Source organism: Eutrema salsugineum, unplaced genomic scaffold, assembly GCF_000478725.1.
Source record: "Eutrema salsugineum unplaced genomic scaffold, Eutsalg1_0 scaffold_1, whole genome shotgun sequence".
In the NCBI taxonomy this organism is placed as follows: domain Eukaryota; kingdom Viridiplantae; phylum Streptophyta; class Magnoliopsida; order Brassicales; family Brassicaceae; genus Eutrema; species Eutrema salsugineum.
In genome coordinates, this window is record NW_006256909.1 from 3935707 (window position 1) to 3959641 (window position 23935).

Below are 23935 nucleotides of genomic sequence, written 5' to 3' on the forward strand. Positions count from 1 at the left end.
AGAAGCAGATTAAGGCCATATAAATATGCATTATAGAATCAGAAGCAGATTAAGGCCATAAATGCAATATTGCACAATGATTATTTTATCTTCTTCTCTCATCCCCTCGTGCAAGTTATTTACTTCTTACACTGTAATAGGCGTAGTTGATACACTTCTACCAGTATACAGACATTTCTATCAATATTAACTTTTAAGTGATTTTTGGAATTATTTGACTGTCTTGATTATAATAAAGCATAATAATATATATCTATAGTTGCTAATTGGTGAACAACTAGGTGGACAATAAAGTCAAAAACTCGGTAGCCCGTTAAGTGTGACTGTGACTTAGACAGCTTCAAACTGAACGGAAGTTAGTTTCTTCCATAAATTTCTAGCTATACAAGTTTTCTTAATTATATCAAATTAGAGAAGTTAATAGATTCTAAATAGATATCATCACTAATTTATCTACAGTGAACAATAGAGAAAGTTTTTTTTTTTGTTTGTAGTCAAAAGAGAAAGATTTAGTTAAAAAGTTAAAACATTAAAAATAGATAGGTGTGACTATAATTATCTAACGAGCTTTATGGGAGTAAAAGATCATATTAGGTTTGTAATCTTAATTTTTTCTCTCTAAACGAGATATCAAACTCGAAAACGATAACTTATAAAAGCTTTTCGAATATATTCACACAATTGAGTTTGATTAAATGTTAAAAGTCACATCGCAAGTGTATCTATGAAAAAATGGGGATTGCGACCCTAATACTATATTCCTAACAAGTAGACTTTGAACCATCGAAGTCAAAAAACAATAAAAAGAGCTGGCGTAACGATCGGCAGATCCTAAGGAATTGCGATCATTCATGATTGAATTTGATGCTACACGCACGATCTATTTTTGGGGATTTGATGCAAATTCACGTTTAGAAAACATTACTTCAATTGCTGACAACGGTGGATTTAATTCAATGGTTAACAACGGTGTAATTGGCGTGGTTAATAGGGGTAAATAATGTAAGCCATTACAACTTGTGCTATATGGACCAAAACTTCCATGCTAATTTTCTACATTCTCATAAGAATTAGTTAATAACTACCATCATCATCATTACCATTATTTATATTGTTATATGAGAAAAAATTTCAGAACCTTATTATATCCCCCAAAGTCAAATTTTCGATCTGTGTATTATAAATTTTATTATGGGGAGTAACATTCAGGTCGTAGTAGGAGAATAGTTCCGTTTAACAAACCTACGAGACTAATGGAAAAACGAGATGAAAGAAAGGTAAGTATGTTTCAGAAGAAAAATGAACTAGGTGGTGAGTTGGGCCTTTATAAAGCCCATGGCCATTTTTACCCAATGCAAAAGAGCAAGGGCAAGGACATACATTAAGACGCAGCGTTTTTTATAGTTGCCGCATTGGATTTTCTTCGTCTGTCGTTCGTTAGTCAATGGGGACATCAACAACATTCCTTTCATTATTCACAGTTCACACCGTCCATGAGCCATCATCAACACCTTCCACGAAGCAAAGTCGGTTTCACTTTCATTTTCTTTTGTTTTTTTTTCTTATTACTTAAACAAAATTTGGTTCGTGTCTGAATTGAGTTACAATACCTATTTAGTCTCTTCTGTAATATGCTAAAAAATTAAGAAACTCTTATTGTTCATATTCCAACAAAAATTAGAAGGAAAGAAATCCCAACTATGATAATTAATTAAATTTTTACTGACCCTTGACCAAAAAAAAAGAAAGTCATCTGACCCCAAAAAAAAGAATTAATGTTAACCCTCTATATATAACAGGGAATCAATAGTGGATCATAATTTTCACCTTTTTTTCTCTTTTTCTTTTTCGTCGTCTCTCTCGCCCTGTAAAGTTATAATTTTTATTTTTGGGCAATTGTATCAAGAAACGACAGGAATCAAGGTTTGGATCCTCCCTCTCCCGAACTCTACGATTCGATTTATTCTTCTCTCAATCTCTTGAGTTTCGTATTCAAAGCGAAGATCCGTAGATACTAAGATCTTCAATTTTGCTTTTCTGAGCGATTTCTCTTTAGGATTTGCTGTCTGCGTTTCCTGATCCGTTAATTTGGTTGCTTCCTTAGCTAAAATCTGCCACGATTTCTGAATTTATCCGTATCGATTGAGGTTATCGATTGAGATTTCTGAATTTCTGAATTTGGTTGCTTCCTTATCTCTCTCGATATTGTTTTTTCTCAATCGCAAGAGCTTTTTAATGCAGAGAAAGGTTTAGAATTTGGACGATTGCGTGTTGATTTTATTCAATTCGTTCAGCTTTTGTTATCTCTGGGATTTGATTTTTGGAAGATCATATGTTTTTTTCAGGGTACGAATTGAAGATCGAAGATGTTGGAACAGCTTTTAATCTTTACCAGAGGAGGTTTAATCCTTTGGACATGCAAAGAGATTGGAAATGCTCTGAAAGGATCACCGATCGATACTTTGATCCGATCCTGTCTCCTTGAGGAACGATCTGGGGATGTTTCCTTCAACTACGATGCTCATGGTGCTGCCTACACTCTCAAGTGGACGTTCCACAATGATCTTGGTCTTGTCTTTGTCGCTGTTTATCAGCGGATTCTCCACTTGCTTTATGTGGATGATTTGCTTTCTGTGGTGAAGCAAAGCTTCTCTGAGATCTATGATCCTAAACGCATGGCTTATGATGACTTCGACGAGACTTTTAGGCAGCTGAGGAAGGAAGCTGAAGCTCGGGCCGAGGAGTTGAGGAAGACAAAGCAAGTGGTGGGAAAGCCTGTGAGCAGTGTCAAGAAGCAAGGGCAGGTCTCAAAGGCTGGTCTTGAAGGTGGGAACAAAAAGATGAGCGAAGGTGGATCGAAAAAAGATGATGGAGATGGTAATAAAGCTAAAGTCGGTAACTTGACGAATGGTCATTCCAATGGTAATCATAGGATGGAAGATGATTCTCAGAAGACTGATCTTGCTAACGGAAAAGAAAACACGACTGATAATGTTGCACTTGATTTAAGCAAACTTCAGAAACTAAGGAGTAAAGGAGTAAGAGGTAGAGGAGGTATAAGGAAAGCTGACAGTATAGGTAATAAAGGTTCCAAGGTAACAGCTGCGGAACCAGCCAAAAAGGCGACAAAGAAAAATAGGGTTTGGGATGATGCAGCTCCTAAAAAAGAGAAATTGGACTTCACGGATTCCGTGGATGAAAATGGGAGCAACGATCATGTAGATATTGCGGCTGCTGACCAAGGAGAAAGTATGATGGACAAGGAAGAGGTTTTCAGCAGTGATAGTGAAAGTGAAGATGATGACGAACCAGGAAGTGATGAGAAGCCTGAGGCTAAGAAAAAAGGCTGGTTTTCTTCAGTTTTCCAAAGGTTAGCGTTTATCTTGTTGAATTTTGTTGCTAGTTTACTAATCTATACTATCATCGAGTATTAAACATATACTGTAATTTTGTGTTCAGTATTACTGGGAAAGCGAATCTTGAAAGGACAGACCTTGAACAGCCGTTGAAGGCTCTGAAGGAACGGCTCATGACCAAGAATGTGGTATGTGTCTATACAGTAGCATCATTTATTATGTTTGGACTTGGGTGTGTGTCTTACTTGAGCTTGGGCTTTTCATTCACAGGCTGAAGAGATAGCCGGGAAGCTTTGTGAATCAGTGGAAGCAAGTCTTGAAGGAAAGAAGTTGGCATCGTTCACAAGGATCTCTTCAACCGTTCAGGTGTTGTGCTTTGTCCTTGTAGCTCTAATTAATTCTAGAAAACATGTCACTCTGCAATCTCAAGATGGCTTGATTGTGGTGAAACATATGATCTCAGGGAGCAATGGAGGATGCTCTGATTCGTATACTGACTCCAACACGTTCCATTGATATATTGAGAGACGTTCATGCTGCCAAAGAACAGAGGAGACCTTATGTGGTCGTGTTTGTTGGAGTCAATGGAGTTGGGAAATCCACCAATCTGGCCAAAGTGGCGTATTGGCTTTTGCAGCATAAGGTCAGTGTAATGATGGCTGCTTGTGACACATTCCGTTCTGGAGCTGTTGAGCAGTTACGGACTCATGCTCGTAGGTTGCAGGTAATGAGTTATCTGTGTTTTTAACATTCAAAGAATCTTTGATTAATGGTGTAAAAACTGATTATAAAATTGGGTGGTGGAATTTGGCAACAGGTACCGATATTTGAAAAGGGTTATGAAAAGGATCCAGCAGTGGTTGCTAAAGAAGCCATACAAGAAGCAACTCGAAATGGATCCGATGTTGTTCTTGTTGACACAGCTGGTCGGATGCAGGATAATGAACCTTTGATGAGAGCTCTCTCAAAGCTCATCAACCTGAATAACCCTGACTTGGTCTTGTTTGTTGGTGAAGCACTTGTTGGGAACGAAGCAGTTGACCAGCTCTCAAAGTTTAATCAGGTTCAGTTTCTTACCCGCATTAGATTCTTATTAGGTGTATAATGGGGACCTTATGAACGGTTTTTTTTTTTTTTTTTTTTTTTGCTGAAATTCAGAAACTTTCGGATCTCTCCACTTCTGGGAACACAAGATTGATTGATGGAATCTTACTGACAAAGTTCGATACCATTGACGATAAGGTACAGTAAAAGATTGATAGTAGGATTGATGTTGGCTTTGATCTTTTAAATGTTGTGTATGAAATGTAAACGAGTGTTTGGGACGGGCTTTTGTAGGTTGGAGCAGCATTATCGATGGTTTACATATCAGGAGCACCGGTTATGTTTGTGGGTTGTGGCCAGTCTTACCCTGACCTGAAGAAGCTAAATGTCAAAGCCATAGTCAAGACACTTCTCAAATAAGCATCATCATCACCATCACCATCACCATCATCATCAGAGCCGGGCAAGAGGCTCATGAAACATGTGTTTGGGAGCCGATAAGTTCAAAAAGTTGTTAGGTGCCAATTTGTGAATCGCCAAGACTTTTTTTTTTAAAAAAAACTTGTGGGTCTAAAGTTCTGACTTTATGAAACTATCTTTATCATTTTGCTTTAATTAAACAAGTTGGCAAATGCTCCTTTTTCACACTTTTCTCCTTGTTTTGTTTTGAGTCTCTGACTACGTTTTATAGTTTCGACATTTTTTAAAACTGAAAACACGATGAATTTCCATTTAAACACGAAAAATATCAAAATTCAAGACATGACAGAGATCAAGATAACACATTATAAAATTATGAATAAACACATAGGGCAAATGTATTTATTTTTTGCAAGCAAATGTATTTATCAAAGTTGTTTATACAAAATATGTTGATTATCAGGTTACGAATTATGGAATGAAAGTTTAATTTTTTTATTTTAAATAAATTTGTCATTAAAATCAGAACAAACATTAATCCGACATAGAAAAAATCACATAAGTGGACAATAATAATCATGTTTAAATTTGCTTTTTTTTTTGTTAAAAATCATATTGATCAGCTGTGATTTTTATTTAAATACAAAATTCTTATTTTCATTGTTAAAAATAGATCCTCCAAAAATTTTGATTGGAACACAACCTATTTCGGTTACGTAGTTTTTTCGTAATAACCATTGTGATGTGCTTTGTTTTTGACTACAACGGTTCGTAAGTCGTAACTATCAAATATCATTTACAGCTCCGAGTATTTTCATGCCTAACGTATACAAACTACAAGTACCGTTACCGTATTTGTATATTGTTTTGCTTCAAATAAAATTATGAATAGTAATACGAGAGAGAAATGTACTGTTTTATTAGCTGTTAATAATTAATAAAATTGTACGAGGTCAAAGATTACATTATTGGTACTTGTTACGTTATATTGTAAAATTAGGTGTTTTTCTTCCGGCACGTTATGTTTCTTTACTTATCATACAATTCTGTGTGATGATTTGAAACATTTTCAAATTTATAAAGATTCCTTATGATTTGAAAAACATAGTATTAAACTGAAAATAAACAATTGGAGATATTTACAAAAAAAAACAAATATTTTAAATATTGAATAGTATGAATTTTTAAAAATAGGATAAACATAAAATAACAACTCATACATGGTGGCATAATGGTTTAAGTAAGAAGATTCAGCATGGTAGCCTCAGCCTGGATTTTCTGGATACGTAAATTTGATAAAAATGGATAACTATGAAACAGTGTTAAAGGAAATTAAGCCATAACAAGTATCTTAGTTTCTTTCCATGTAATGTAACATAATTTTTGTATTGTAAAAGGTGAGTAAAAGCTGGCATTTATTTAGCAAAATTAGAGAAACATACGCTTGAATACTAATTAAGACCATATTTTTCAAGCTCGGTTCGGATCTCCCGAACCTATCTCAGAACACACAAAAAATACGATTAGCTCCAAACCACAACGAGTATATAAACAGCATCCACCTCCTCCAATTATCTTCACCAATAGAGAAAACAAAACAAACAAGAGACAAACTCCAAACCCAAAAACAAGAATAACAAAGAGCTGTTTGTACTTATAAAGAAGGCAGTGTCTAAAGAAAAATGGGAATCATAGTTCCAGTTTTGACTCTTGTTTTCCTCTTACTTGCTACAGTGAGCCATGCAGCCTCCAAACCGAGGGAGATTCTGGTCGGTGGATCTGTGGGGTCGTGGAAGGTTCCAGATTGTCCCAACAACACTCTCAACCACTGGGCCGAGAGCAATCGTTTCAAAGTCGGCGACATTCTCGGTACTATATATCCTATTAATTTTTATATTTCTGATGCATGAATGGCTTTTATTCTGTTTATCGCAATCTTCTTATCACAAATAAAATCTTACATAATTGTGGAATATAGATATTAGCTATTACGCAAGATTATACTGACAAAAATATGAAATAGGAATCCTTTAATGTTTCAAATGATTTTACCGTTCTATTCTATATAGTTTTTCATTTTTGATAGAGTTTCTCAAAAGGTTTTACAAAATTGTGGAATCAGCAGATTGTTTTGTCAATAATATGGTTTTACATTATTCCACAGATTAATGATAGAAAATGAAAAATAATAAATATAGAGAGAGAGAGAGAGAGAGAGAGAGAGAGAGTTCCATTTATATTCCGAATATTTTGTTTTACTTGATCTTTTAGACTTCTGGAAGGATGTTTCCATGCAGTTATATCATATATATTTGATGTATAAATATGGTTTTATATACTGATGTATTCATGCATGTGGAATAGTGTGGAAATACGACGTGAAAGTAGATTCGGTGTTACAAGTGACAAAGGAAGATTACGAGAGCTGTAACACAGCAAAACCCTTGAAGCAATACAATGATAGAGAGACAAAGTTCGAACTTGAGAAATCAGGAGCTTACTTCTTCATAAGTGGTGCTCCTGGAAACTGTGCTAAAGGTGAAAAGGTTACTATCGTTGTTTTGTCTGAACGCAAACCTGGTGGCGACAACAATTATCCTAAGGTTTCTCCTGTTAGTCCTCCGGCTACAACTCCAGCTCCAGCTGCTGCTCATAACGCTGCGACTGGCTTGAACGTTGGAAGCGGTTTGACCTTCTTGACCGCGGTTGCGATTGGTTTGGCTATGGCTTAGAGAGGACTGGTCGAGAGAATGTAGTTCTTATCGTTTTCATTTTGTTTAGCAAGATTTAGTTTTTCTTTATTCCCAGAGTGTTTTAAGTTTCTTCCAATTCCTTTAGTTTTCAACATAAGAGATCTATCTCTTCTGTTTTGTTGTTATGTATTTTGAGATATTCACTCTCAAAACTTTATTCTTGTGATTTGAATCATCATTTAATAAAAAAGCGTTTCAAAATCTCAACTAGCTAGTTTAGGTGATTTATATTCTTGTTTTAGAAACTACATCGATTTTTCTTTATCGAAAAGATTGTAGTGAGTGATAGTGGTAATTAAAACAAAGCTCATCGATAACGTCCAAGAAAATCTTAAAATTTGATATTTATGTGTGTGTCCCTGATTTTGCTGAATTGGCTAATGGTGGAGTTGTTAAGATGAGACCAAGTGGATAATTGTGTTATTCCAATTTATTTCTGTATTGCAAGTTGCAGAGAGTCTCCTTCTCCTCTATCTTTGACTTTTAATTAATTTGTCAATCCTAATTACTAAATTAATTACGATATTTAATATACACGCGCGTTTCACTTAGAATTTTCATGTCACCGTTTCTGAAGCAAATAAAATATAACAACCATTTTTCCCGTGAAAGTAGTGAATTTATAATAAAATCATTGTCTTTAAGGAAATTGAAAAAATATAAACCGTGTAATGTTGAAAAACTGATGAATGATGTAAAATATGATTAATTACGCTGCTAATGGGCTATTGTTCAATGACTTGAAAAAAGCCTTGTAGTTTACTGGCTAAAATATCTACAAACGGCATACAGTCTATCACTCAAATTTGAAAATGCGATCCGCCGCTTGAACAGCATAAAACGACACACAGTTGATATTTAGAAAGTGAAAACAGTATAGAAACGGGCCCTGAGATAAAGCCTGAAAAGATGACACAGATTACATGAGCAAATCTCACGGATGTTTTGCTCGAGATTCCGCCATGGATGTCGCTTCTGCTCGGGGCGTCTCTTCACATCCTCCATGTATGGGCACACTCTCATCTCCATCTTTCTTGACTACGTTTGTCAATATTAAACTTGATTTATTCGCGATAACAATTCTCTTAATTATGTTCTCAGATTATGCTAAACCCATTTGTTCATCACAGTCATCGTTAATCCGGGTAAATTTTTCGTGGTTGACTATCTTTCTTTTCGAATTCTTTACTCTTGGGTGATTGATTCGTTCGTAGTTTCTTGAGAAAATGATGGAAAGTGAAACGTAATCTGCAATGGAAGCTTGATATCAGGACTTTAACTTCATGATTTTCTTTCTGTTTTATCCAAATATGGAGTGAACTAGCAAGCTTTTAAGTTCTTTTCATTGTCAAATCTGAACATTAAATTAAAAAAAAAAAAAAATCTGCTTCTGTTGAGCTCTTAGTTGGAATTAGTTGACAATGAAACTTTCAAAGCATGAAGCTCTTATTCTATCTTCTATGTAAGATTATGAATTTGTTCTCATCTTATGAACCTATTGAAAACGCAGATCTCGCGGGATAAAGGATGTTGTTTTGGTCGTATTTCGAATGGTATGGCGAGCTTGAGTACTTCCTTTCATGGTAAGACAATCAAGATTTTGTTTCTGATATCTGAAGAAGATAATACCAAATTGGGTTTTCTTTCTTATCTGCACTATTCTGAAGAACATACCTTCTTGATGCGGTTCTGTTGCTGATAGTTATTAAATCAGTCTTTGCTCTAATATAAAGACTTGTAGATTATTTATAATACTCTGTCATTTTGGTTCTTCGGGATCTTCAGTTACTCATCATCCAGGTTTTATTTATTTCGAAGTGAGATGGATCTGTTAAATCATTACTTGCTTTTTTCTTTAGCTGCTCCGAGAGGAAAAATTACTGGCGAGACAAGGCGTAGTAGTGGAGTACAATGGTGTAACCGGTCATTGAGTTGGTATCCTTACAGAGATCATGATAAAAAATCACATAGATTAAGTGAATTGGCAAGAATTGTCACTGTGAGATCGGATCTTTCAGGAGCTGCAACCCCTGAATCTTCTTTTCCAGAACCAGGTTTTTTTTTTTTGGCTAAACCTTTGTGAATGAATATTACCTGCTTTGCTAGATTTAAGCCTTGTTTTTTTTTCTGTCTCTATACACAATTCTCTCTTTTTCTTTCAACTTTGAAGTGCAGAGATTAAGTTGAGCTCAAGACTCAGAGGGATATGCTTTTGCGTGGTTGCTGCCATTTCTGCCATTTTTCTCATCGTCCCGATGATAATCGGGCATCCTCTCGTCCTTGTCTTGGATCGCTATAGGAGAAAATTCCATCACTTCATTGCTAAACTTTGGGCTTCCATAAGCATCTATTCGTTTTATAGAATCGACATCGAGGGTTTGGAGAATCTGCCATCATCAGACACTCCTGCTGTATATGTTTCAAACCACCAAAGTTTTCTGGATATATACACACTTCTCAGTCTTGGCAAAAGCTTCAAGTTCATCAGCAAGACAGGGATATTCGTAATTCCCATTATCGGTTGGGCCATGTCCATGATGGGTGTCGTTCCCTTGAAGCGAATGGACCCAAGAAGCCAAGTGGTAAGTAATTATTCTCTGTTTCTCCCACACTCTTTCAAGTGTTTGTTTGTCAAACTCTTGACTCTTTTAACTCGTTTGCAGGATTGCTTAAAACGCTGCATGGAACTCGTAAAGAAAGGAGCATCTGTCTTTTTCTTTCCTGAAGGAACACGTAGTAAGGATGGCCGGTTAGGTCCTTTCAAGGTAAACACAATCCAAAGATCTTTGATCATGTTCTGGTCTATGTGTTAAACACAGAGTAACATAAGTCGCTTCGTAATTATTACAGAAAGGCGCATTTACGGTAGCTGCTAAGACCGGAGTTGCAGTAGTTCCAATAACGCTGATGGGAACAGGCCAAATCATGCCGACTGGTAGTGAAGGTATACTAAACCATGGGAATGTCAAAGTTATCATCCATAAGCCGATACATGGAAGCAAAGCGGATGTTCTTTGCAACGAGGCCAGAAACAAGATTGAGGAATCTATGAATCTCTTGAGCTGATCTCAAACGTTGTTTTTGCAGCGTCTCTGATGAACAGTGAGAAGCTAATTGTTTTTTACAAGTGGAAGAACAAAAATATGTTCAGATTTTGAGTGATTTTTAAAGAAAATGTCAGTTTTATGAATTTAAATTTTCAAGAGTTAAGAAGATGCATGGGCGAGAGTTGGAATGGCTTTTTAGGATTTAAAGTTGAGAAATGTTTAGGCTTTTCTCTTTTATTTGGTCTTCTCTCACACATCATTATAAAATAATCTGAAAAGGTACAAAATCCAAATCCAAATGTTAAGAACATTCTACTGCTTGAATTTCTATTTGACTCCGACGATTTAAATACAACAAAAAAATATTATCCAGCAAAGATCCAATAAAATCTGTTGTACTTCAATCGAAATTAGTTAAGTTGCCAACCGACAATAAAAGCTACAACGAATATATGTTTTCAAAATGGAAATTTTCGATTTTTTTTCTCAAAATGGAAAATTTAGGTATCATTTAAAAATTAAATAATATTTTTGAAGCATCTAAAGTCCACGTAAAATTAAGAAAAATATTGTAAACTGTTTGCGTATTTTTTTTGTCAGACTATTGTTTTGTTTAGCAAACTTTCTGTATTTTTTTTTTGTGAAACATTTAAGAATTATCAAAGTTGGTAACTGATTTCTTATAAATAATTCACTGTATATATGTAATTTTGTGTATAGTAAAGTATTTACTATTTACTAACGTTAAATGGATGAGAGAGATGGGAAGGCAGTAAGAGCGGGTGGACCCGACCCGGACGGCACGGAGACAGTTTCTTCTCATTTCTCTCATTTCCATTTTCTTTCCAAACGACTTCGTCTCCTCCCACCATTCCTCTTCTTCTTCTTCTTCTTCTTCTTCTTCTTCTTCTTCTTCTTCTTCTTCTTCTTCTTCTTCTTCAACGTCGTCTCCGCCTAATCAAGCCTGCAACGTCTTTATACCGTCTTTCTTCTTCTCCGGTATCATTACATTTCCTCTCAACTTACTTAAGTACCTTATAACTCTGTGGAATGTTCTTTGATTTTCGTACTTCTCTTTTGACTACACTTTTCTCTCTTCAGATTGCGCAGTTTGATGTTAAAAATCCCTTTTTTTTGTTTGAAGTATTAGATTTTCATTTGAATCCCTTTCTGGATGTTAAACTCGGAGGAATTTGTGTTACCCTTGAAAGTTCTTCGTCAATTTGTATCCCTGGTCAACGAAAATTGTTTCTTTTACTCCATTTCTGGCTTTGGAAACAATCCAATTAACCGAATGATTTTGAGAGAAATTCTGGAAACAAACATCACATGTTTGGTGTTTTAAATATCATCGAAAATTTTTTAAATATTGAGTTTTTGGATTTGGTGCTTGAAATTATTTTATGATTATTGACTATTTTATTGTGTGTGAAAGCAGGTTAAGACTTGTGATTCATGAGTTGAGTCACAGGGAAAAAGCATGTTCGACTGTGGCAAAAAAATAGTGAAATCACAAGTTATCAGTGGCCAACTCGAGAAGTTTGTAAGGTAACTTAGTTTAAAGGATTCTTCTTATTGTAATCTTGGTCTGATCCTAAGTTTAACACTTTCTGTAACATCTTGACACACGATATAAGACTTTAGAAGTTTTCTTTACTTCTGCTTTGAAAAATAAAAGGGTTTCTTTAGTTTCTTTTGTTCTTCACAGGTTGGATAGTATGGATTCTAAGTACTCGCAGACTTCTGAGTCAGCTCTTAACAAATGCACACTTAATTTACAAGGACCAGCACGTGGTGGTGCTCAGGGAAACAATGCATCATCTGGTTCCTTTAAGAAAGGATTTAGAAAAGGTTCCAAAGGGCTTTGGTCTTTAGGAAGATCAATCGGTCTCGGGGTTTCACGGGCGGTTTTTCCAGAAGATCTTAAAGTATCAGAGAAGAAGATATTCGATCCACAGGACAAGTTTCTTGTGCTCTGCAACAAGCTTTTCGTTACTTCTTGCATCCTCGCGGTCTCTGTTGATCCGCTCTTCTTGTACCTTCCGTTTGTTATGGATCAAGAGAAATGTATCGGCATAGACCGGAGATTGGCTATCATAGCAACAACTCTGCGGACGATAGTCGATGTGTTTTATCTTTTTCGCATGGCTCTACAGTTTAGAACAGCTTTTGTTGCTCCTTCTTCTCGGGTTTTTGGGCGTGGCGAGCTTGTGATCGACCCTGCACAGATAGCAAAACGGTATTTGCAGCAGTATTTCATCGTTGACTTCCTTTCCGTGCTTCCACTTCCACAGGTAATAACAAGAAATCGCCAACTAAGTTCTTTCATTTCCTTTTTTCAAACTTTTGATGACTAGTTTATGTCATTTTGTTGTTGTTGTTGTTGTTATTCCAGATTGTAGTTTGGAGATTTCTGTACACCTCTAGAGGTGCAAATGTGCTGGCAACAAAGCAAGCGTTGCGATCCATCATTTTAGTTCAATATATTCCTAGATTTATCCGGATATATCCTTTAAGCTCAGAGCTAAAGAGAACAGCTGGTGTGTTTGCTGAAACCGCTTGGGCTGGTGCAGCTTATTACTTGCTACTCTACATGCTTGCTAGTCATGTCAGTACTTACTACTTTTGGTACCCTTTTCCTCTTTCATATTTTAGAAACCATTGGTTTATATAACTCTACTTTTGTGATTACTTTTCAGATTGTTGGGGCTTTATGGTACTTACTGGCTTTAGAACGCATCAACGGATGCTGGAAGAAGGCTTGCTTTAATAGCGGGAACTGTACCAGAAACTTCCTGTTTTGCGGTAATGAAAACATGGTTGGTTATGCTGCTTGGAGTACCATTAAGGAATCAGTTCTCCAGACAAGTTGTCCCTTCAATGTGACCGATGATGACAATCCTCCTTTTGATTTCGGAATCTACTTAAGAGCCCTGTCTTCTGGCATTGTCTCATCTGAGAGCTTTGTAGCTAAGTACTTCTTCTGTTTGTGGTGGGGACTTCAGAATCTCAGGTACGTAACTATAAAAAGAATCCGTCTTTATAGTAACAGAGACATTTTATAACAACCTCGTCGATGTCTAAATGCAGCACTCTTGGTCAAGGGCTTCAAACAAGCACATATCCTGGAGAGATTATATTCTCCATAGCACTTGCTATCGCTGGGCTTCTACTCTTTGCTCTTCTCATTGGGAACATGCAGACTTATCTCCAATCGCTTACTATCCGGCTTGAAGAAATGAGAGTGAAGAGACGTGACTCAGAACAGTGGATGCATCATCGGATGCTTCCACCGGACCTGCGGGAACGAGTCAGACGATATGACCAGTACAAATGGTTGGAGACACGCGGAGTTGATGAGGAGAATTTGGTTCAGAATCTGCCAAAGGATCTGAGAAGAGATATCAAACGACATCTATGTCTAGCTTTGGTTCGAAGGGTAAGTTGATTCCTCTATGTTAAAAAAAGGCCTTTTTTCTGTTACATCAATGAAACCAATCTTGTTCTTCCTTTTTTTGTTTATGAAAAGGTTCCGTTGTTTGAGAATATGGAAGAGAGGCTGCTCGATGCAATATGTGAACGTTTGAAGCCGTGTCTGTACACAGAGAACTCTTATATGGTTCGGGAAGGAGACCCGGTTAATGAGATGCTCTTCATAATCCGTGGTCGGCTCGAGAGTGTGACCACTGATGGCGGGAGAAGCGGTTTCTTCAACCGGAGTTTGCTTAAAGAAGGAGACTTTTGCGGCGAGGAGCTCTTGACATGGGCACTTGATCCCAAATCTGGTTCAAACCTACCGTCCTCCACCAGAACCGCAAAGGCGCTAACCGAAGTAGAGGCTTTCGCTTTGATAGCCGATGAGCTCAAATTCGTGGCTAGCCAGTTCAGGAGACTGCACAGCAGGCAAGTCCAGCACACTTTCAGATTCTATTCACAGCAATGGAGGACTTGGGCTGCTATTTTTATACAAGCCGCGTGGCGGAGATACGTGAAGAAGAAGAAACTCGAGCAGCTTAAGAAAGAAGAAGAAGCAGGAGAAGGAGAAGGGTCGGTTGCTAGCATCAGAGCGACGTTCTTGGCATCAAAGTTTGCTGCAAATGCACTTCGGAAAGTTCACAAGAACCGTATTGCAGCAAAATCTACTACAGAACTCGTGAAATTTCAAAAGCCTTCAGAACCTGACTTCTCTGCTGATGAACCTTAACAAAACAAAGATGCTGACTAAATCTGTATAAGTAATCGTTGAAAGCTTCTTATAACTCGGAATGAATTTTTTAATTTTATTTGTTATTGTTTGATTTGTTCTGCAACACTAAGATAAGAAAAAGGTGGTTATATAAATGATTATTTGCGATTGGTTTTTATGTGTTTCTTTCTGTTTCTTGAAGAGACAAATATGGAGGAATTGCAGGTTCATCATGAGATAGCATATTTTGATAGCAAACTAAACTTGTTCAAGATTATTGGCCTTTCAGAAAGTTTTTGCAGAGCTTCTGCCATAGAACCCTGTCTGGTTGTGCAGTCTCCATCGTACTCTTGGCCTTATCCGCAAACTCTTGCTGAAAGAAAAAAACACAGAAAAGATCGATCACATTGCAATACTTGTCACTGCCAAAATGTTTCTTTATCGTAAGAGAATAGGAACAAACCTCCATAAGCTTCATATTGAGGACACGGTCCACGATCTCAAACAGAATCTCTTTGTTATACTCAGGATGGCCTTGGATGCAGAGAAAGTGGTCTTCGATGGAGAACATCTCGACCTCGCATACCTCAGAGGAGGCAAGAACTGTGGCAGACTCGGGGAGCTCCAACACTTCGTCCTGATGACATTTGATAATGGCTAAAGATGTCGGGACCTCCTCTCCAAAGTAAGCTCCAAGCTTTTCATTGTCCTTTGCTAAGGTTATGCTTCGAAGTCCCATGTCTGGGCCTTGACGAGCCCTTCCTATTTTCCCTCCCTTGACTCTAGTGATTATCTGGAGATGAAAAATTCCAGAACAAAAGAATCATTCATTAACAAAACACCCTCTGAAACAACAAAAGCTAGAATTCAATAAGAACTAAGCACGTCACCAAAAATACTATCTCTACGCCAATGATCAAGAAGAGATTTTACAAAGGACAATTCCACTAGAGGGGAGATTTACATAAGCAGTAAAATGATTCAACAATGTCAAGCATTTGACTCTCCTCAGATATTCAAGCTACAGATAATGAATTGCAAAGATACAATTTTCAAACGATCAAACCAAACTCCAGAGAAAGCAATTCCATGAAAAGAAGAACATGAACTTAAAAATATCATGAAGATCTAAAAAAATGGCAATGCAACAAGTGGAATGTGATAGTTGCCCAGTAACTAGATTACAAAATTCTGGGGCTTTGACTAATTTTCTTCACCAGATAATTCCTGATACAGAACTCTACTATCTTGACCATGAAATCAATCAAATGAGCTTAATGTAAGATGTGATCGATCTGAGAAATAAAATGTCAAATTCAAATTATCATCGACCAAGATGTGTAGTACATTCTAAAACCCTAAGAATCCCAAACGATCAAGTCCAAATCAGAAATGGAAAAACATAAGAAAAAACAAAAATTCGATGAAAGACGCGAGAAGAAGAAACCTGGTGGCCGAAACAGATGCCGAGAACCTTCTTCTTCATCTGATCGAGTTTGTGACAAACGGAGCAAAGCTTGACGATCCAATCGGCGTCACCGAAGGCATCATGTGGACTACCGCTGATAACGAAACCGTCGTACTTGTCGAGATCCTTCTCGTCGGGAAATTCGCCGTCGACCACTCGGAACAGATCCCATTGCTCGCCTTCGTCGCCGAAAGTCGAGACGAAGACATTGAAGTAACCTCCGTAAGTCTTCTTCACGAACTCGGAGTCGCACGTCGACAGAAACAGAGCGAACCTCTTCTTCTGCTCCACCATCTTCTTCTTCTTCTTCAGAGATCAACGGATGCAGAAAAAAGAGGGAGAGAAAGAAGAAATATAAAAAGAGAGAGAGAGAGAGAGAGATTCGGAGAATGTAAATTGCTGTGAAAGATGACGGAGAACACGATCAGACACGCCAAGTGAGAATTTTTTTTTTATAGAAAAAATCTTGATAATAATTTTCTTTTTAAAAAAAAAGTCAAATCAGTTTGGAGAAATCCTACGTCGAGATTAGAGAAATGTGAGACTTGAATATAATAGCTGTCTATACGAAAGAAACTCCACCGCTAATTATAAAGTTTAAGTAAAGAATCAATCAACACTTGTTTTGAGGCTCATCACATATCCCATGCCTAGATTTCCATTTATGAATAGATGATACAAAGTCTAGATATGGAGTATGCATGAATGGAGATCACTGTTCTATATATATTTGGTTATTTTTTGTTGAAATAAAGATGTAGTTTATATAATAAGATTATTACATTTACATATGATAATAATTCATCTCCTTTTTTGTCGGCGATCACCTTTACGTTTTCCCCACTACTAATTGATTAACAATTATAAAATTGTAATAATGCCAAATTGACACTTTACTAGATTCATAGGTAATAGGTTATATCAAACATTCAAACACTTCATGGCGCAAAAAAAAAAAAAAGAACCACATCCCCTGAGTGGACGAGAAAGAAGGATTTATCGGAGATCAAACTTGCAATTTAGTCTCTTTTAAGTTTAGTCCAGAATTCGAATTATGACAATCGTAATTTTCTTAACTTCATTAACTTCTCTTACCCACTCAAAGACATTTTCTCCTATAAGATGATTGATTACGTACATCTCTCATCCTTTGACCAACTGCTTGGTTTTAATTCATTAATATCTGTTATGTAATCAAAGCAAAAGATCAAACAAACTCTTCTTTAAAAAAAATTCTTTCTTGGAAATAGTCTATGATCATAATAGAAAATAAAATAAAATAATAATACTATCGAATAACTTGCTTGCATTACTAAATGAGAAATTGAACTCTCATACGCCTTCGCATCATTAAAATAAGTGTAACATCAATACATATAGTTCATTTAGTTTAATATGTTTCAATGATGTGAGATAAACCACTAAATTACAAACCGCAGTCTTTTGCTTTTCGGTAGATAATTTATTTCATATGTTACAATATGTGATCACCGTACCATATAATAGTTATGAATTTACAGAAACTAGTAGCTTTATTAGAGACCAGACCATGAACATGGAATAGTCAAACGAAGTTAGTTCGTCCTTTCAGAAAATTCTTGCATAGCATGTGCAATCGATGCGTGTCTGGTTCGATCTTCTCTATCGAACCCTTAGCTTTCTCCAAAAGTTCCTCCTACACATTTTTAGTTAAATAAAAACACATAGTTCTATTTCATAGATTCCTCGCATTAGCCGTAAACAACAGAATTTAAATGGAGTAGAATATTTTCCCCAAGAGACCGACCAATCTAAAGCCAAACCGAAACTTAATAAAAAGTCATCAGATCAATTAATAAAACAAGCCGAAAACAAATTAAAGCAAGAACCTTGAAATACATATAATTGATTAGGGACATAAAAGAAACTGGACTACAGATAAGTTTGGTTTGGTTTTCCTTTAAGTATTTCTCGCAAATCAAACTAAACCAACCCTAACCTAACTATCCTTGTAATTTGTAAACATAGTCATCCAGGCTATGTGCTAGCTAGGGATCTAGTAAAGCAAGAAGAGATTATGATCACAATTAACCTTCAACGATTTAACAACATAAGAAATAGGATTAACCTAAACCAAGAGGAGATAAAAGTCTAAACTAACCTCGATAAATTTGATCTTGTTGATACGATCAATGATCTCCAAGAGAATCTCCTTGTTATACTCGGGATGGCCTTGAAAGCAAAGCAAGTGATCTTCGACGGAGAATATCTCAACGTCGCACTTGCCAGAGAATGCAATGACTTTGGCCGACTCAGGAGGCTCAAGTACCTCGTCACGGTGACATTTTATGATGGACAAAGACTCGGGAACTTCTTCTCCAAAGTAACCACCCGGTTCGATCAAATCTTGAACGATGGTTATGTTACCGAGGCCTAAGTCTGGTCCTCTACGAGCCCTTCCCACTTTCCCACCTCTCACTCTACATATAATCTAAATCCAAAAAAACAAACGTAAGCTATATCGTTCTGAGGGTTATATATCACCATGTGTAGGTGAAACTAATTCAGCTAACCCTGTTGGTAAGACTATTGTATATATACATATACATAGTTTTTTCTCTGATAAATAATTAATATATATATATATATTCGTACTAAAATGGATACTACAGTACGTAAGAAATTATAAAGCAATATGTATCATATATATCGTTTAACCATTTCAAATTTTAATATAAATATATAGTTTGTTTTTTAACACATTTTGGTTTATATTCTTTCCCATTTTCTTTATTTCAATGATTTTTGAATAATACTCTCTTACATTTTCATATATGTGTGTATATATTTTTATATGTTATAACATTTTCACTTCTTAAAAATATGATTCTGTTGGGTGGATATTGTTCACTTCTCATATTCCACGAGAAATACTGATAGTTCATAAGTAGATATAATATTAATTATGCACAATGATCTTAAAGTAATTGCTTTGAATAAATCTAGATTCATTTAGTCTACCACTAGTCTACAACATAGCCTGTGAGGTTAGGCAAAACAGTATATACATGCATCTACGTACATTCTTCGAATTTCAAGAACTATATATATAATTCATGAATAACTTACCAAGTAGTTAAAATCCTATATTTTTAGGATCTACTATAGTTTATATAATAAAAAAGAACATTCGATGATAAAGATATGAAACCTGGTGACCAAAGCATATGCCAAGAATTTTCTTCTTCATCACATCAAGTTTGTGGCAAACAGAGCAAAGCTCAATGATCCAATCTTCTTCTGAGAAAGCGTCATGCAAACTCCCGCTGATGACGAATCCGTCATACCCCTCAAGCTCGTGGTCGCAGGGAAACTCGCCGTCGATCACACGGAAAAGATCCCATTGCTCTCCTTCTTCTCCGAAAGCTGACACGAAGACGTTGAAGTAACCTCCGTATGTCTCCTTCACGAACTCAGAATCCGGCGTCGCCTGAAACAGAGCGTATCGTCCTGTCTGCTTCACCATTGTAATAGAGAGAGAGTGAGAGAGATAAAGATGTAGTGATGGTAAGAGAATTAAGAGAAAATGTTAGGGCATATATGATATATGTAGGAGGTGGACACTTTGGTTTGATCTATAATTATGAACCGGAGTTCGGTTTGGTCTATAAATAATTTTTTGAAATGTCGAAACCATTCAACAACTATATTTAAATTAGAAGGGTTCGTAACTTATGTATATGTATGTAATCGATTAGTTCGTTTCATTTAAATTGCTCACGTGTTTTTTGAGCATTATATATTTAATTTGATTCCTATGCAACGTGTATTTTGGCATTGATTCTTTGTGAACATAATAATAATAATAGTAATTAGTAAGTGGATCGATGCAATTTTTTTTTGTTCTCTCTCTTCTTCTAAATCAATCCAACCAGACAAAAACAGTTATCCATGAGCAGGTTTCCCAAGAGTTGAGTTGTGGATCCTACATTACAAATGGTGTTGCTAAATTTTTCTACATTATTTGTGTGGCATTACAAGATTCTCCTTAAACAAGTTATACATGGCAGTATGAGATTCGTCCAACCTTGCCTGATTATTTCTATATAATTCTATCTAAACATTCGCTATGTTATATATATATATATATATATATATATACACACACATATTTCTATTAAAAATTTTTGGTTGACCGGATATCTTAAACAACTTATAATAAAATAATGGTAACATGTTTAGAGTATGTTATAACTGAAAAAAATAGTGGTATAGTAACCAGCAACGAATATATTGTAGTGAAATTAATTAATCATAGGTACAAATGTTTTCGGACCATTTAATTAGAAAAATTAGTGAATGAAAATTCTATTTATATCTTAAAATAAAGCTTCCTACTAATGAAAAATTACATAGCGGTTCCATTTTGAAGAAAACACTTTTTTAACATCGATATTTTTTTTAATGGTCTTCCCTTATGATGGATCGGATGAGTTCTTGTGATACAAACTTGACTTGCAGTCTGCGGAAACCGAAATCCATAGTATGTTTTAAGGCAACACAGATAGCCAAAAATTCTGCATCAAAGAAGAGTTCACAAAATTCTCAATTGTTTTTGTCTTATACTACCTTTGTTTCTGTTTAATTAAAAAAGATTCATCTGAAATCTCCTCTTACCATAATCTTATGTTCTATATTTTATTAAATACATTTTACATAATATTTGTACGTTTTCAAAATATCTGTTTCCAATTCTTATTCGCTATTACATTACATGTCTCATGAATTCTAAAATGAATACGAAATTGTAATAATTAAGTAATAAAAGAATATAAAGTAGACAAGGAATCTCGTCCTAAAAATCCACTTTCGGTAATGATGTAAGATTACACTATACATAATTATTACAAAAATATTACCACTTAACAAGCATAAGTGAAGAATCAAAGGAACTTTTAGCAAAATGCAATAGTTTGACCCCAAAAACAATCCCACCAATTTAAGAAGAAATGTGTCGAAGGAGGAAACATAGAGATATCACACAATTAATTTTTTTTTTTTTTGGGCATTTTTAGATAGCAAGAAAAAAATTGCAAATCAATATACAACCAACTAAGTTGTGAGAGTTTTAGTCATAAAATATCGTTGCGATTTTTGTTTTTCTAAACAAGTAAATCGTTGCAATTTTACAACATGATAATATGTTTCAATACGCTAGGATTACATTCAATTTTTTTTTTTCTTTCTCTCCTGGCATATCACATAAATATGTCACGCTAGATAAGTAATAATTTAAATTAAATTATATTTCATTCACTTCTATAAAGCAAGGAAAGAAATCTATAAATGTTCCACGATAAGAGTCAAATAGATTTGGGAGATGAAAGTGATTACTCGCACGTCTGCCTTTGAGGAAATTCTTACAAATCGTCTCCCAAAGCTTCTTGTCTGCCCTATATTCTCCATCGTGGCCTTTCCGGCATCCACAATTTTTACTACATATTTAATGTTAAATATAAAAAACAAATATATCTTAATTAGAAATATATTCCAGATGTTGTTCTTATTCTTACTTTACCTCTATTCTAAAATATTTATAATTACCAAGCAAGGCACCAACGTCCACAAGGATCAAGTGCTATTATGAGGTGTACTAAATTGAAGCAACTAACCAAAGCACCCTAATCTGTAGTAATATTATCCTAAATCTAATTTGACTGGGTGTATTATGTATTAATCCAATTTTGACCGAAAATTAAGTTTGTGAACTCATTTTATCCTACATATTTGTCTTTCTTCTGTAAACTAATACTAAGGTGGAGAAAAGTAAAACAAACCTTGATGTAGCAAAGACAGAGTGAACACGACATTGGGATATATGCTCTACTATAAATTTGATTATTTTCAATATATATATATGTGTGTGTGTGTGGTGGCAACTGGCAAGGACAATATTTAGTATAACAAGATTTTAGCAAGATCTCTTGAGAGCATGTATAAACTTATAAATGATATCGATTCGAGGATCTATTGAATGAGATTTCTACTGTTCTTCAAATAAATGTTTTATATACAATTACAATTTCAAGAAAAACAAATTCTAAATATCGCTTTCAGACTCAAGTAAATGTAAGGAAAAATTTGACTTCTCAATTAATATACAAAGTATTACTAATTCGTAAGAGTTGATTTTCATTAAATAAAATTGTAATATTCTTTAGCTTTTTAGGAGTTTTGCCGAATCATCCGACTAACCTGGGGTAAATTGTATTACTAATACAAAGTATTTATTTCTGTTGTGTTTATGCTTCAAAGAGGATGGATAATTCCCTCTTGTGTGTGTAAGTTGGAAGTTTAAGCTAATGAAATTAAGGTTTGACCAAAAAAAAAAAAGACTATTACAAAAGATACAGTAAATTCTAATTTTACATTATGATTTATTAAATAGAGAGACAACAAAAAAACTCCAGGATGACATGCAAAAGCCATAAACTACAAACTACAGTCTACAAATGATTTTTTATTGAATTCATTACATTATAGAGACAACAAGAAATATGACATAATGATATTAAAAGAGTTTTTTTTTGTTGTTGTTGACAACGATGAGTTTAATAGGGTATACATTGAATAAGAATAAAGGTAGATAATAAAAATCCATAAATGTTCCAATATAGGAGTAGTAACAAGAGCCAAATAGATAATTTGGGAGTGAAACTAATTCGTTGGAAGTCTGCCTTTGAGGAAATTCTTGCAAATCGTCTCCCAAAGTTTTCTGTCTGCTTCCCTATTCTCCATCGAGGCCTTTGCCGAATCCGCCATTTCTTGCTGCACAATTATCAAAAATTTATCAGATATATAACCCATTTTGTTCTCACTGTTATTTTGTTCGATTCCAAAACAAAATTATAGTGATCATAAGTTAATACCAGCAAAGGCAACAACAAACAGTATTGACAAAACAAACCTTGATGTAGCCAAGACGAAGAACACGATCAACGATCTCGAAGAGAATATCTCTGTTATACTCGGGATGTCCTTGAATACAGAAGAAGTGATCCTCAATGGAGAACATCTCCACCTCGTAGTTGTCCGAATAAGCTAGCACTTTAGCAGTTTCGGGCACCACCAACACCTCGTCCTGGTGGCATTTTATGATCGCCATGCTCGCCGGAATCTCGTTTCCGAAGTAACTTCCGGGCGTAATCGCATCCTTCACGATGGTTATGTCTCCAAGTTTTAGTTCTGGTCCCTTCCTTGCTCTTCCTACTGTTCCTCCTCTTACTCTCGCTATGATCTATAGGAAATTCCAAAATTTTTATTTATTAATTATTATCATAGGAATCTTTTAATCTAAATCATAAAAATATTTTACAAAATGTGTCGGTTCTTTCTGGAGGTAGTTCGTTATTCGATATTAGTAGATTTTAACTTTTATTGTCATGCTTATTGAATGTACTTCACTAGTTCATTCATAAATTAACCACCCATTAATAGAAAACATTTTACCAATGAGTACGATTCACTAGTTAATTTCATATTTTCACTGAAATAACCCATTGATGATTCATTCATAAATTGGAATCTATTTCTCTAAACGGATCACTCGATATTATGCACAACATTGTTCAAGTTACATAGATGTTTAGACCTACCAAAAATTATGAAACAATTAAGAACAG

At 35.3% G+C, this 23935-nt stretch overlaps 7 protein-coding genes across 9 annotated transcripts in view; 4 read left to right on the forward strand and 3 right to left on the reverse strand.

The window, feature by feature from the left end:
• Window positions 1-1792: 1792 nt before the first annotated feature.
• Window positions 1793-5049, forward strand: LOC18031013 (signal recognition particle receptor subunit alpha). 2 transcript variants are annotated; one of them, XM_006412622.2, is made up of 8 exons: window positions 1793-1923; window positions 2346-3370; window positions 3460-3544; window positions 3627-3722; window positions 3820-4080; window positions 4174-4419; window positions 4515-4598; window positions 4695-5049. In XM_006412622.2, exons 2-8 carry the CDS (start codon window positions 2367-2369, stop codon window positions 4818-4820), a joined length of 1902 nt encoding a protein of 633 aa, XP_006412685.1. In that variant the 5' UTR covers window positions 1793-1923; window positions 2346-2366; the 3' UTR covers window positions 4821-5049. The 2 variants fall into 2 exon arrangements, with proteins under 2 accessions (XP_006412685.1, XP_024004541.1); XM_024148773.1 differs by lacking the exon at window positions 1793-1923 and adding an exon at window positions 1930-2247.
• A 1350-nt stretch (window positions 5050-6399) lies between these two features.
• On the forward strand, window positions 6400-7732 carry LOC18031015 (early nodulin-like protein 3). The gene is made up of 2 exons (XM_006412624.2): window positions 6400-6689; window positions 7185-7732. Exons 1-2 carry the CDS (start codon window positions 6503-6505, stop codon window positions 7550-7552), a joined length of 555 nt encoding a protein of 184 aa, XP_006412687.1. The 5' UTR covers window positions 6400-6502; the 3' UTR covers window positions 7553-7732.
• A 754-nt stretch (window positions 7733-8486) lies between these two features.
• LOC18031016 (1-acyl-sn-glycerol-3-phosphate acyltransferase 1, chloroplastic) lies at window positions 8487-10834 on the forward strand. Its single transcript, XM_006412625.2, has 7 exons — window positions 8487-8578; window positions 8675-8718; window positions 9084-9156; window positions 9433-9627; window positions 9749-10155; window positions 10237-10338; window positions 10424-10834. The coding sequence occupies exons 1-7, from the start codon at window positions 8497-8499 to the stop codon at window positions 10637-10639; spliced, it is 1119 nt and encodes a 372-aa protein (XP_006412688.1). The 5' UTR covers window positions 8487-8496; the 3' UTR covers window positions 10640-10834.
• A 607-nt stretch (window positions 10835-11441) lies between these two features.
• On the forward strand, window positions 11442-14984 carry LOC18031017 (putative cyclic nucleotide-gated ion channel 9). 2 transcript variants are annotated; one of them, XM_006412628.2, is made up of 7 exons: window positions 11442-11619; window positions 12059-12168; window positions 12329-12914; window positions 13016-13228; window positions 13320-13633; window positions 13711-14059; window positions 14150-14984. In XM_006412628.2, exons 2-7 carry the CDS (start codon window positions 12101-12103, stop codon window positions 14822-14824), a joined length of 2205 nt encoding a protein of 734 aa, XP_006412691.1. In that variant the 5' UTR covers window positions 11442-11619; window positions 12059-12100; the 3' UTR covers window positions 14825-14984. The 2 variants fall into 2 exon arrangements, with proteins under 2 accessions (XP_006412691.1, XP_006412690.1); XM_006412627.2 differs by having other exon boundaries at window positions 11443-11619; window positions 12310-12914.
• Window positions 14939-16712, reverse strand: LOC18031019 (gamma-glutamyl peptidase 3). Its single transcript, XM_006412626.2, has 3 exons — window positions 16254-16712; window positions 15270-15599; window positions 14939-15179 (listed from the first exon to the last, which is right to left on the reverse strand). The coding sequence occupies exons 1-3, from the start codon at window positions 16566-16568 to the stop codon at window positions 15081-15083; spliced, it is 744 nt and encodes a 247-aa protein (XP_006412689.1). The 5' UTR covers window positions 16569-16712; the 3' UTR covers window positions 14939-15080.
• A 946-nt stretch (window positions 16713-17658) lies between these two features.
• On the reverse strand, window positions 17659-19876 carry LOC18031018 (gamma-glutamyl peptidase 2). The gene is made up of 3 exons (XM_006412629.2): window positions 19465-19876; window positions 18415-18744; window positions 17659-17949 (listed from the first exon to the last, which is right to left on the reverse strand). Exons 1-3 carry the CDS (start codon window positions 19777-19779, stop codon window positions 17839-17841), a joined length of 756 nt encoding a protein of 251 aa, XP_006412692.2. The 5' UTR covers window positions 19780-19876; the 3' UTR covers window positions 17659-17838.
• Window positions 19877-22725: 2849 nt separating this feature from the next.
• The window catches only part of LOC18031020 (gamma-glutamyl peptidase 1), a 1923-nt gene continuing 713 nt past the window's right edge, over window positions 22726-23935 (reverse strand). The window contains exons 2-3 of the mRNA XM_006412630.2: window positions 23221-23550; window positions 22726-23081 (exon numbers count right to left, since the gene is read on the reverse strand). Of these exons, the coding sequence (XP_006412693.1) occupies window positions 22971-23081; window positions 23221-23550 (441 nt within the window). The 3' untranslated portion in view covers window positions 22726-22970. The remainder of the gene's footprint in view (window positions 23082-23220; window positions 23551-23935) is intronic.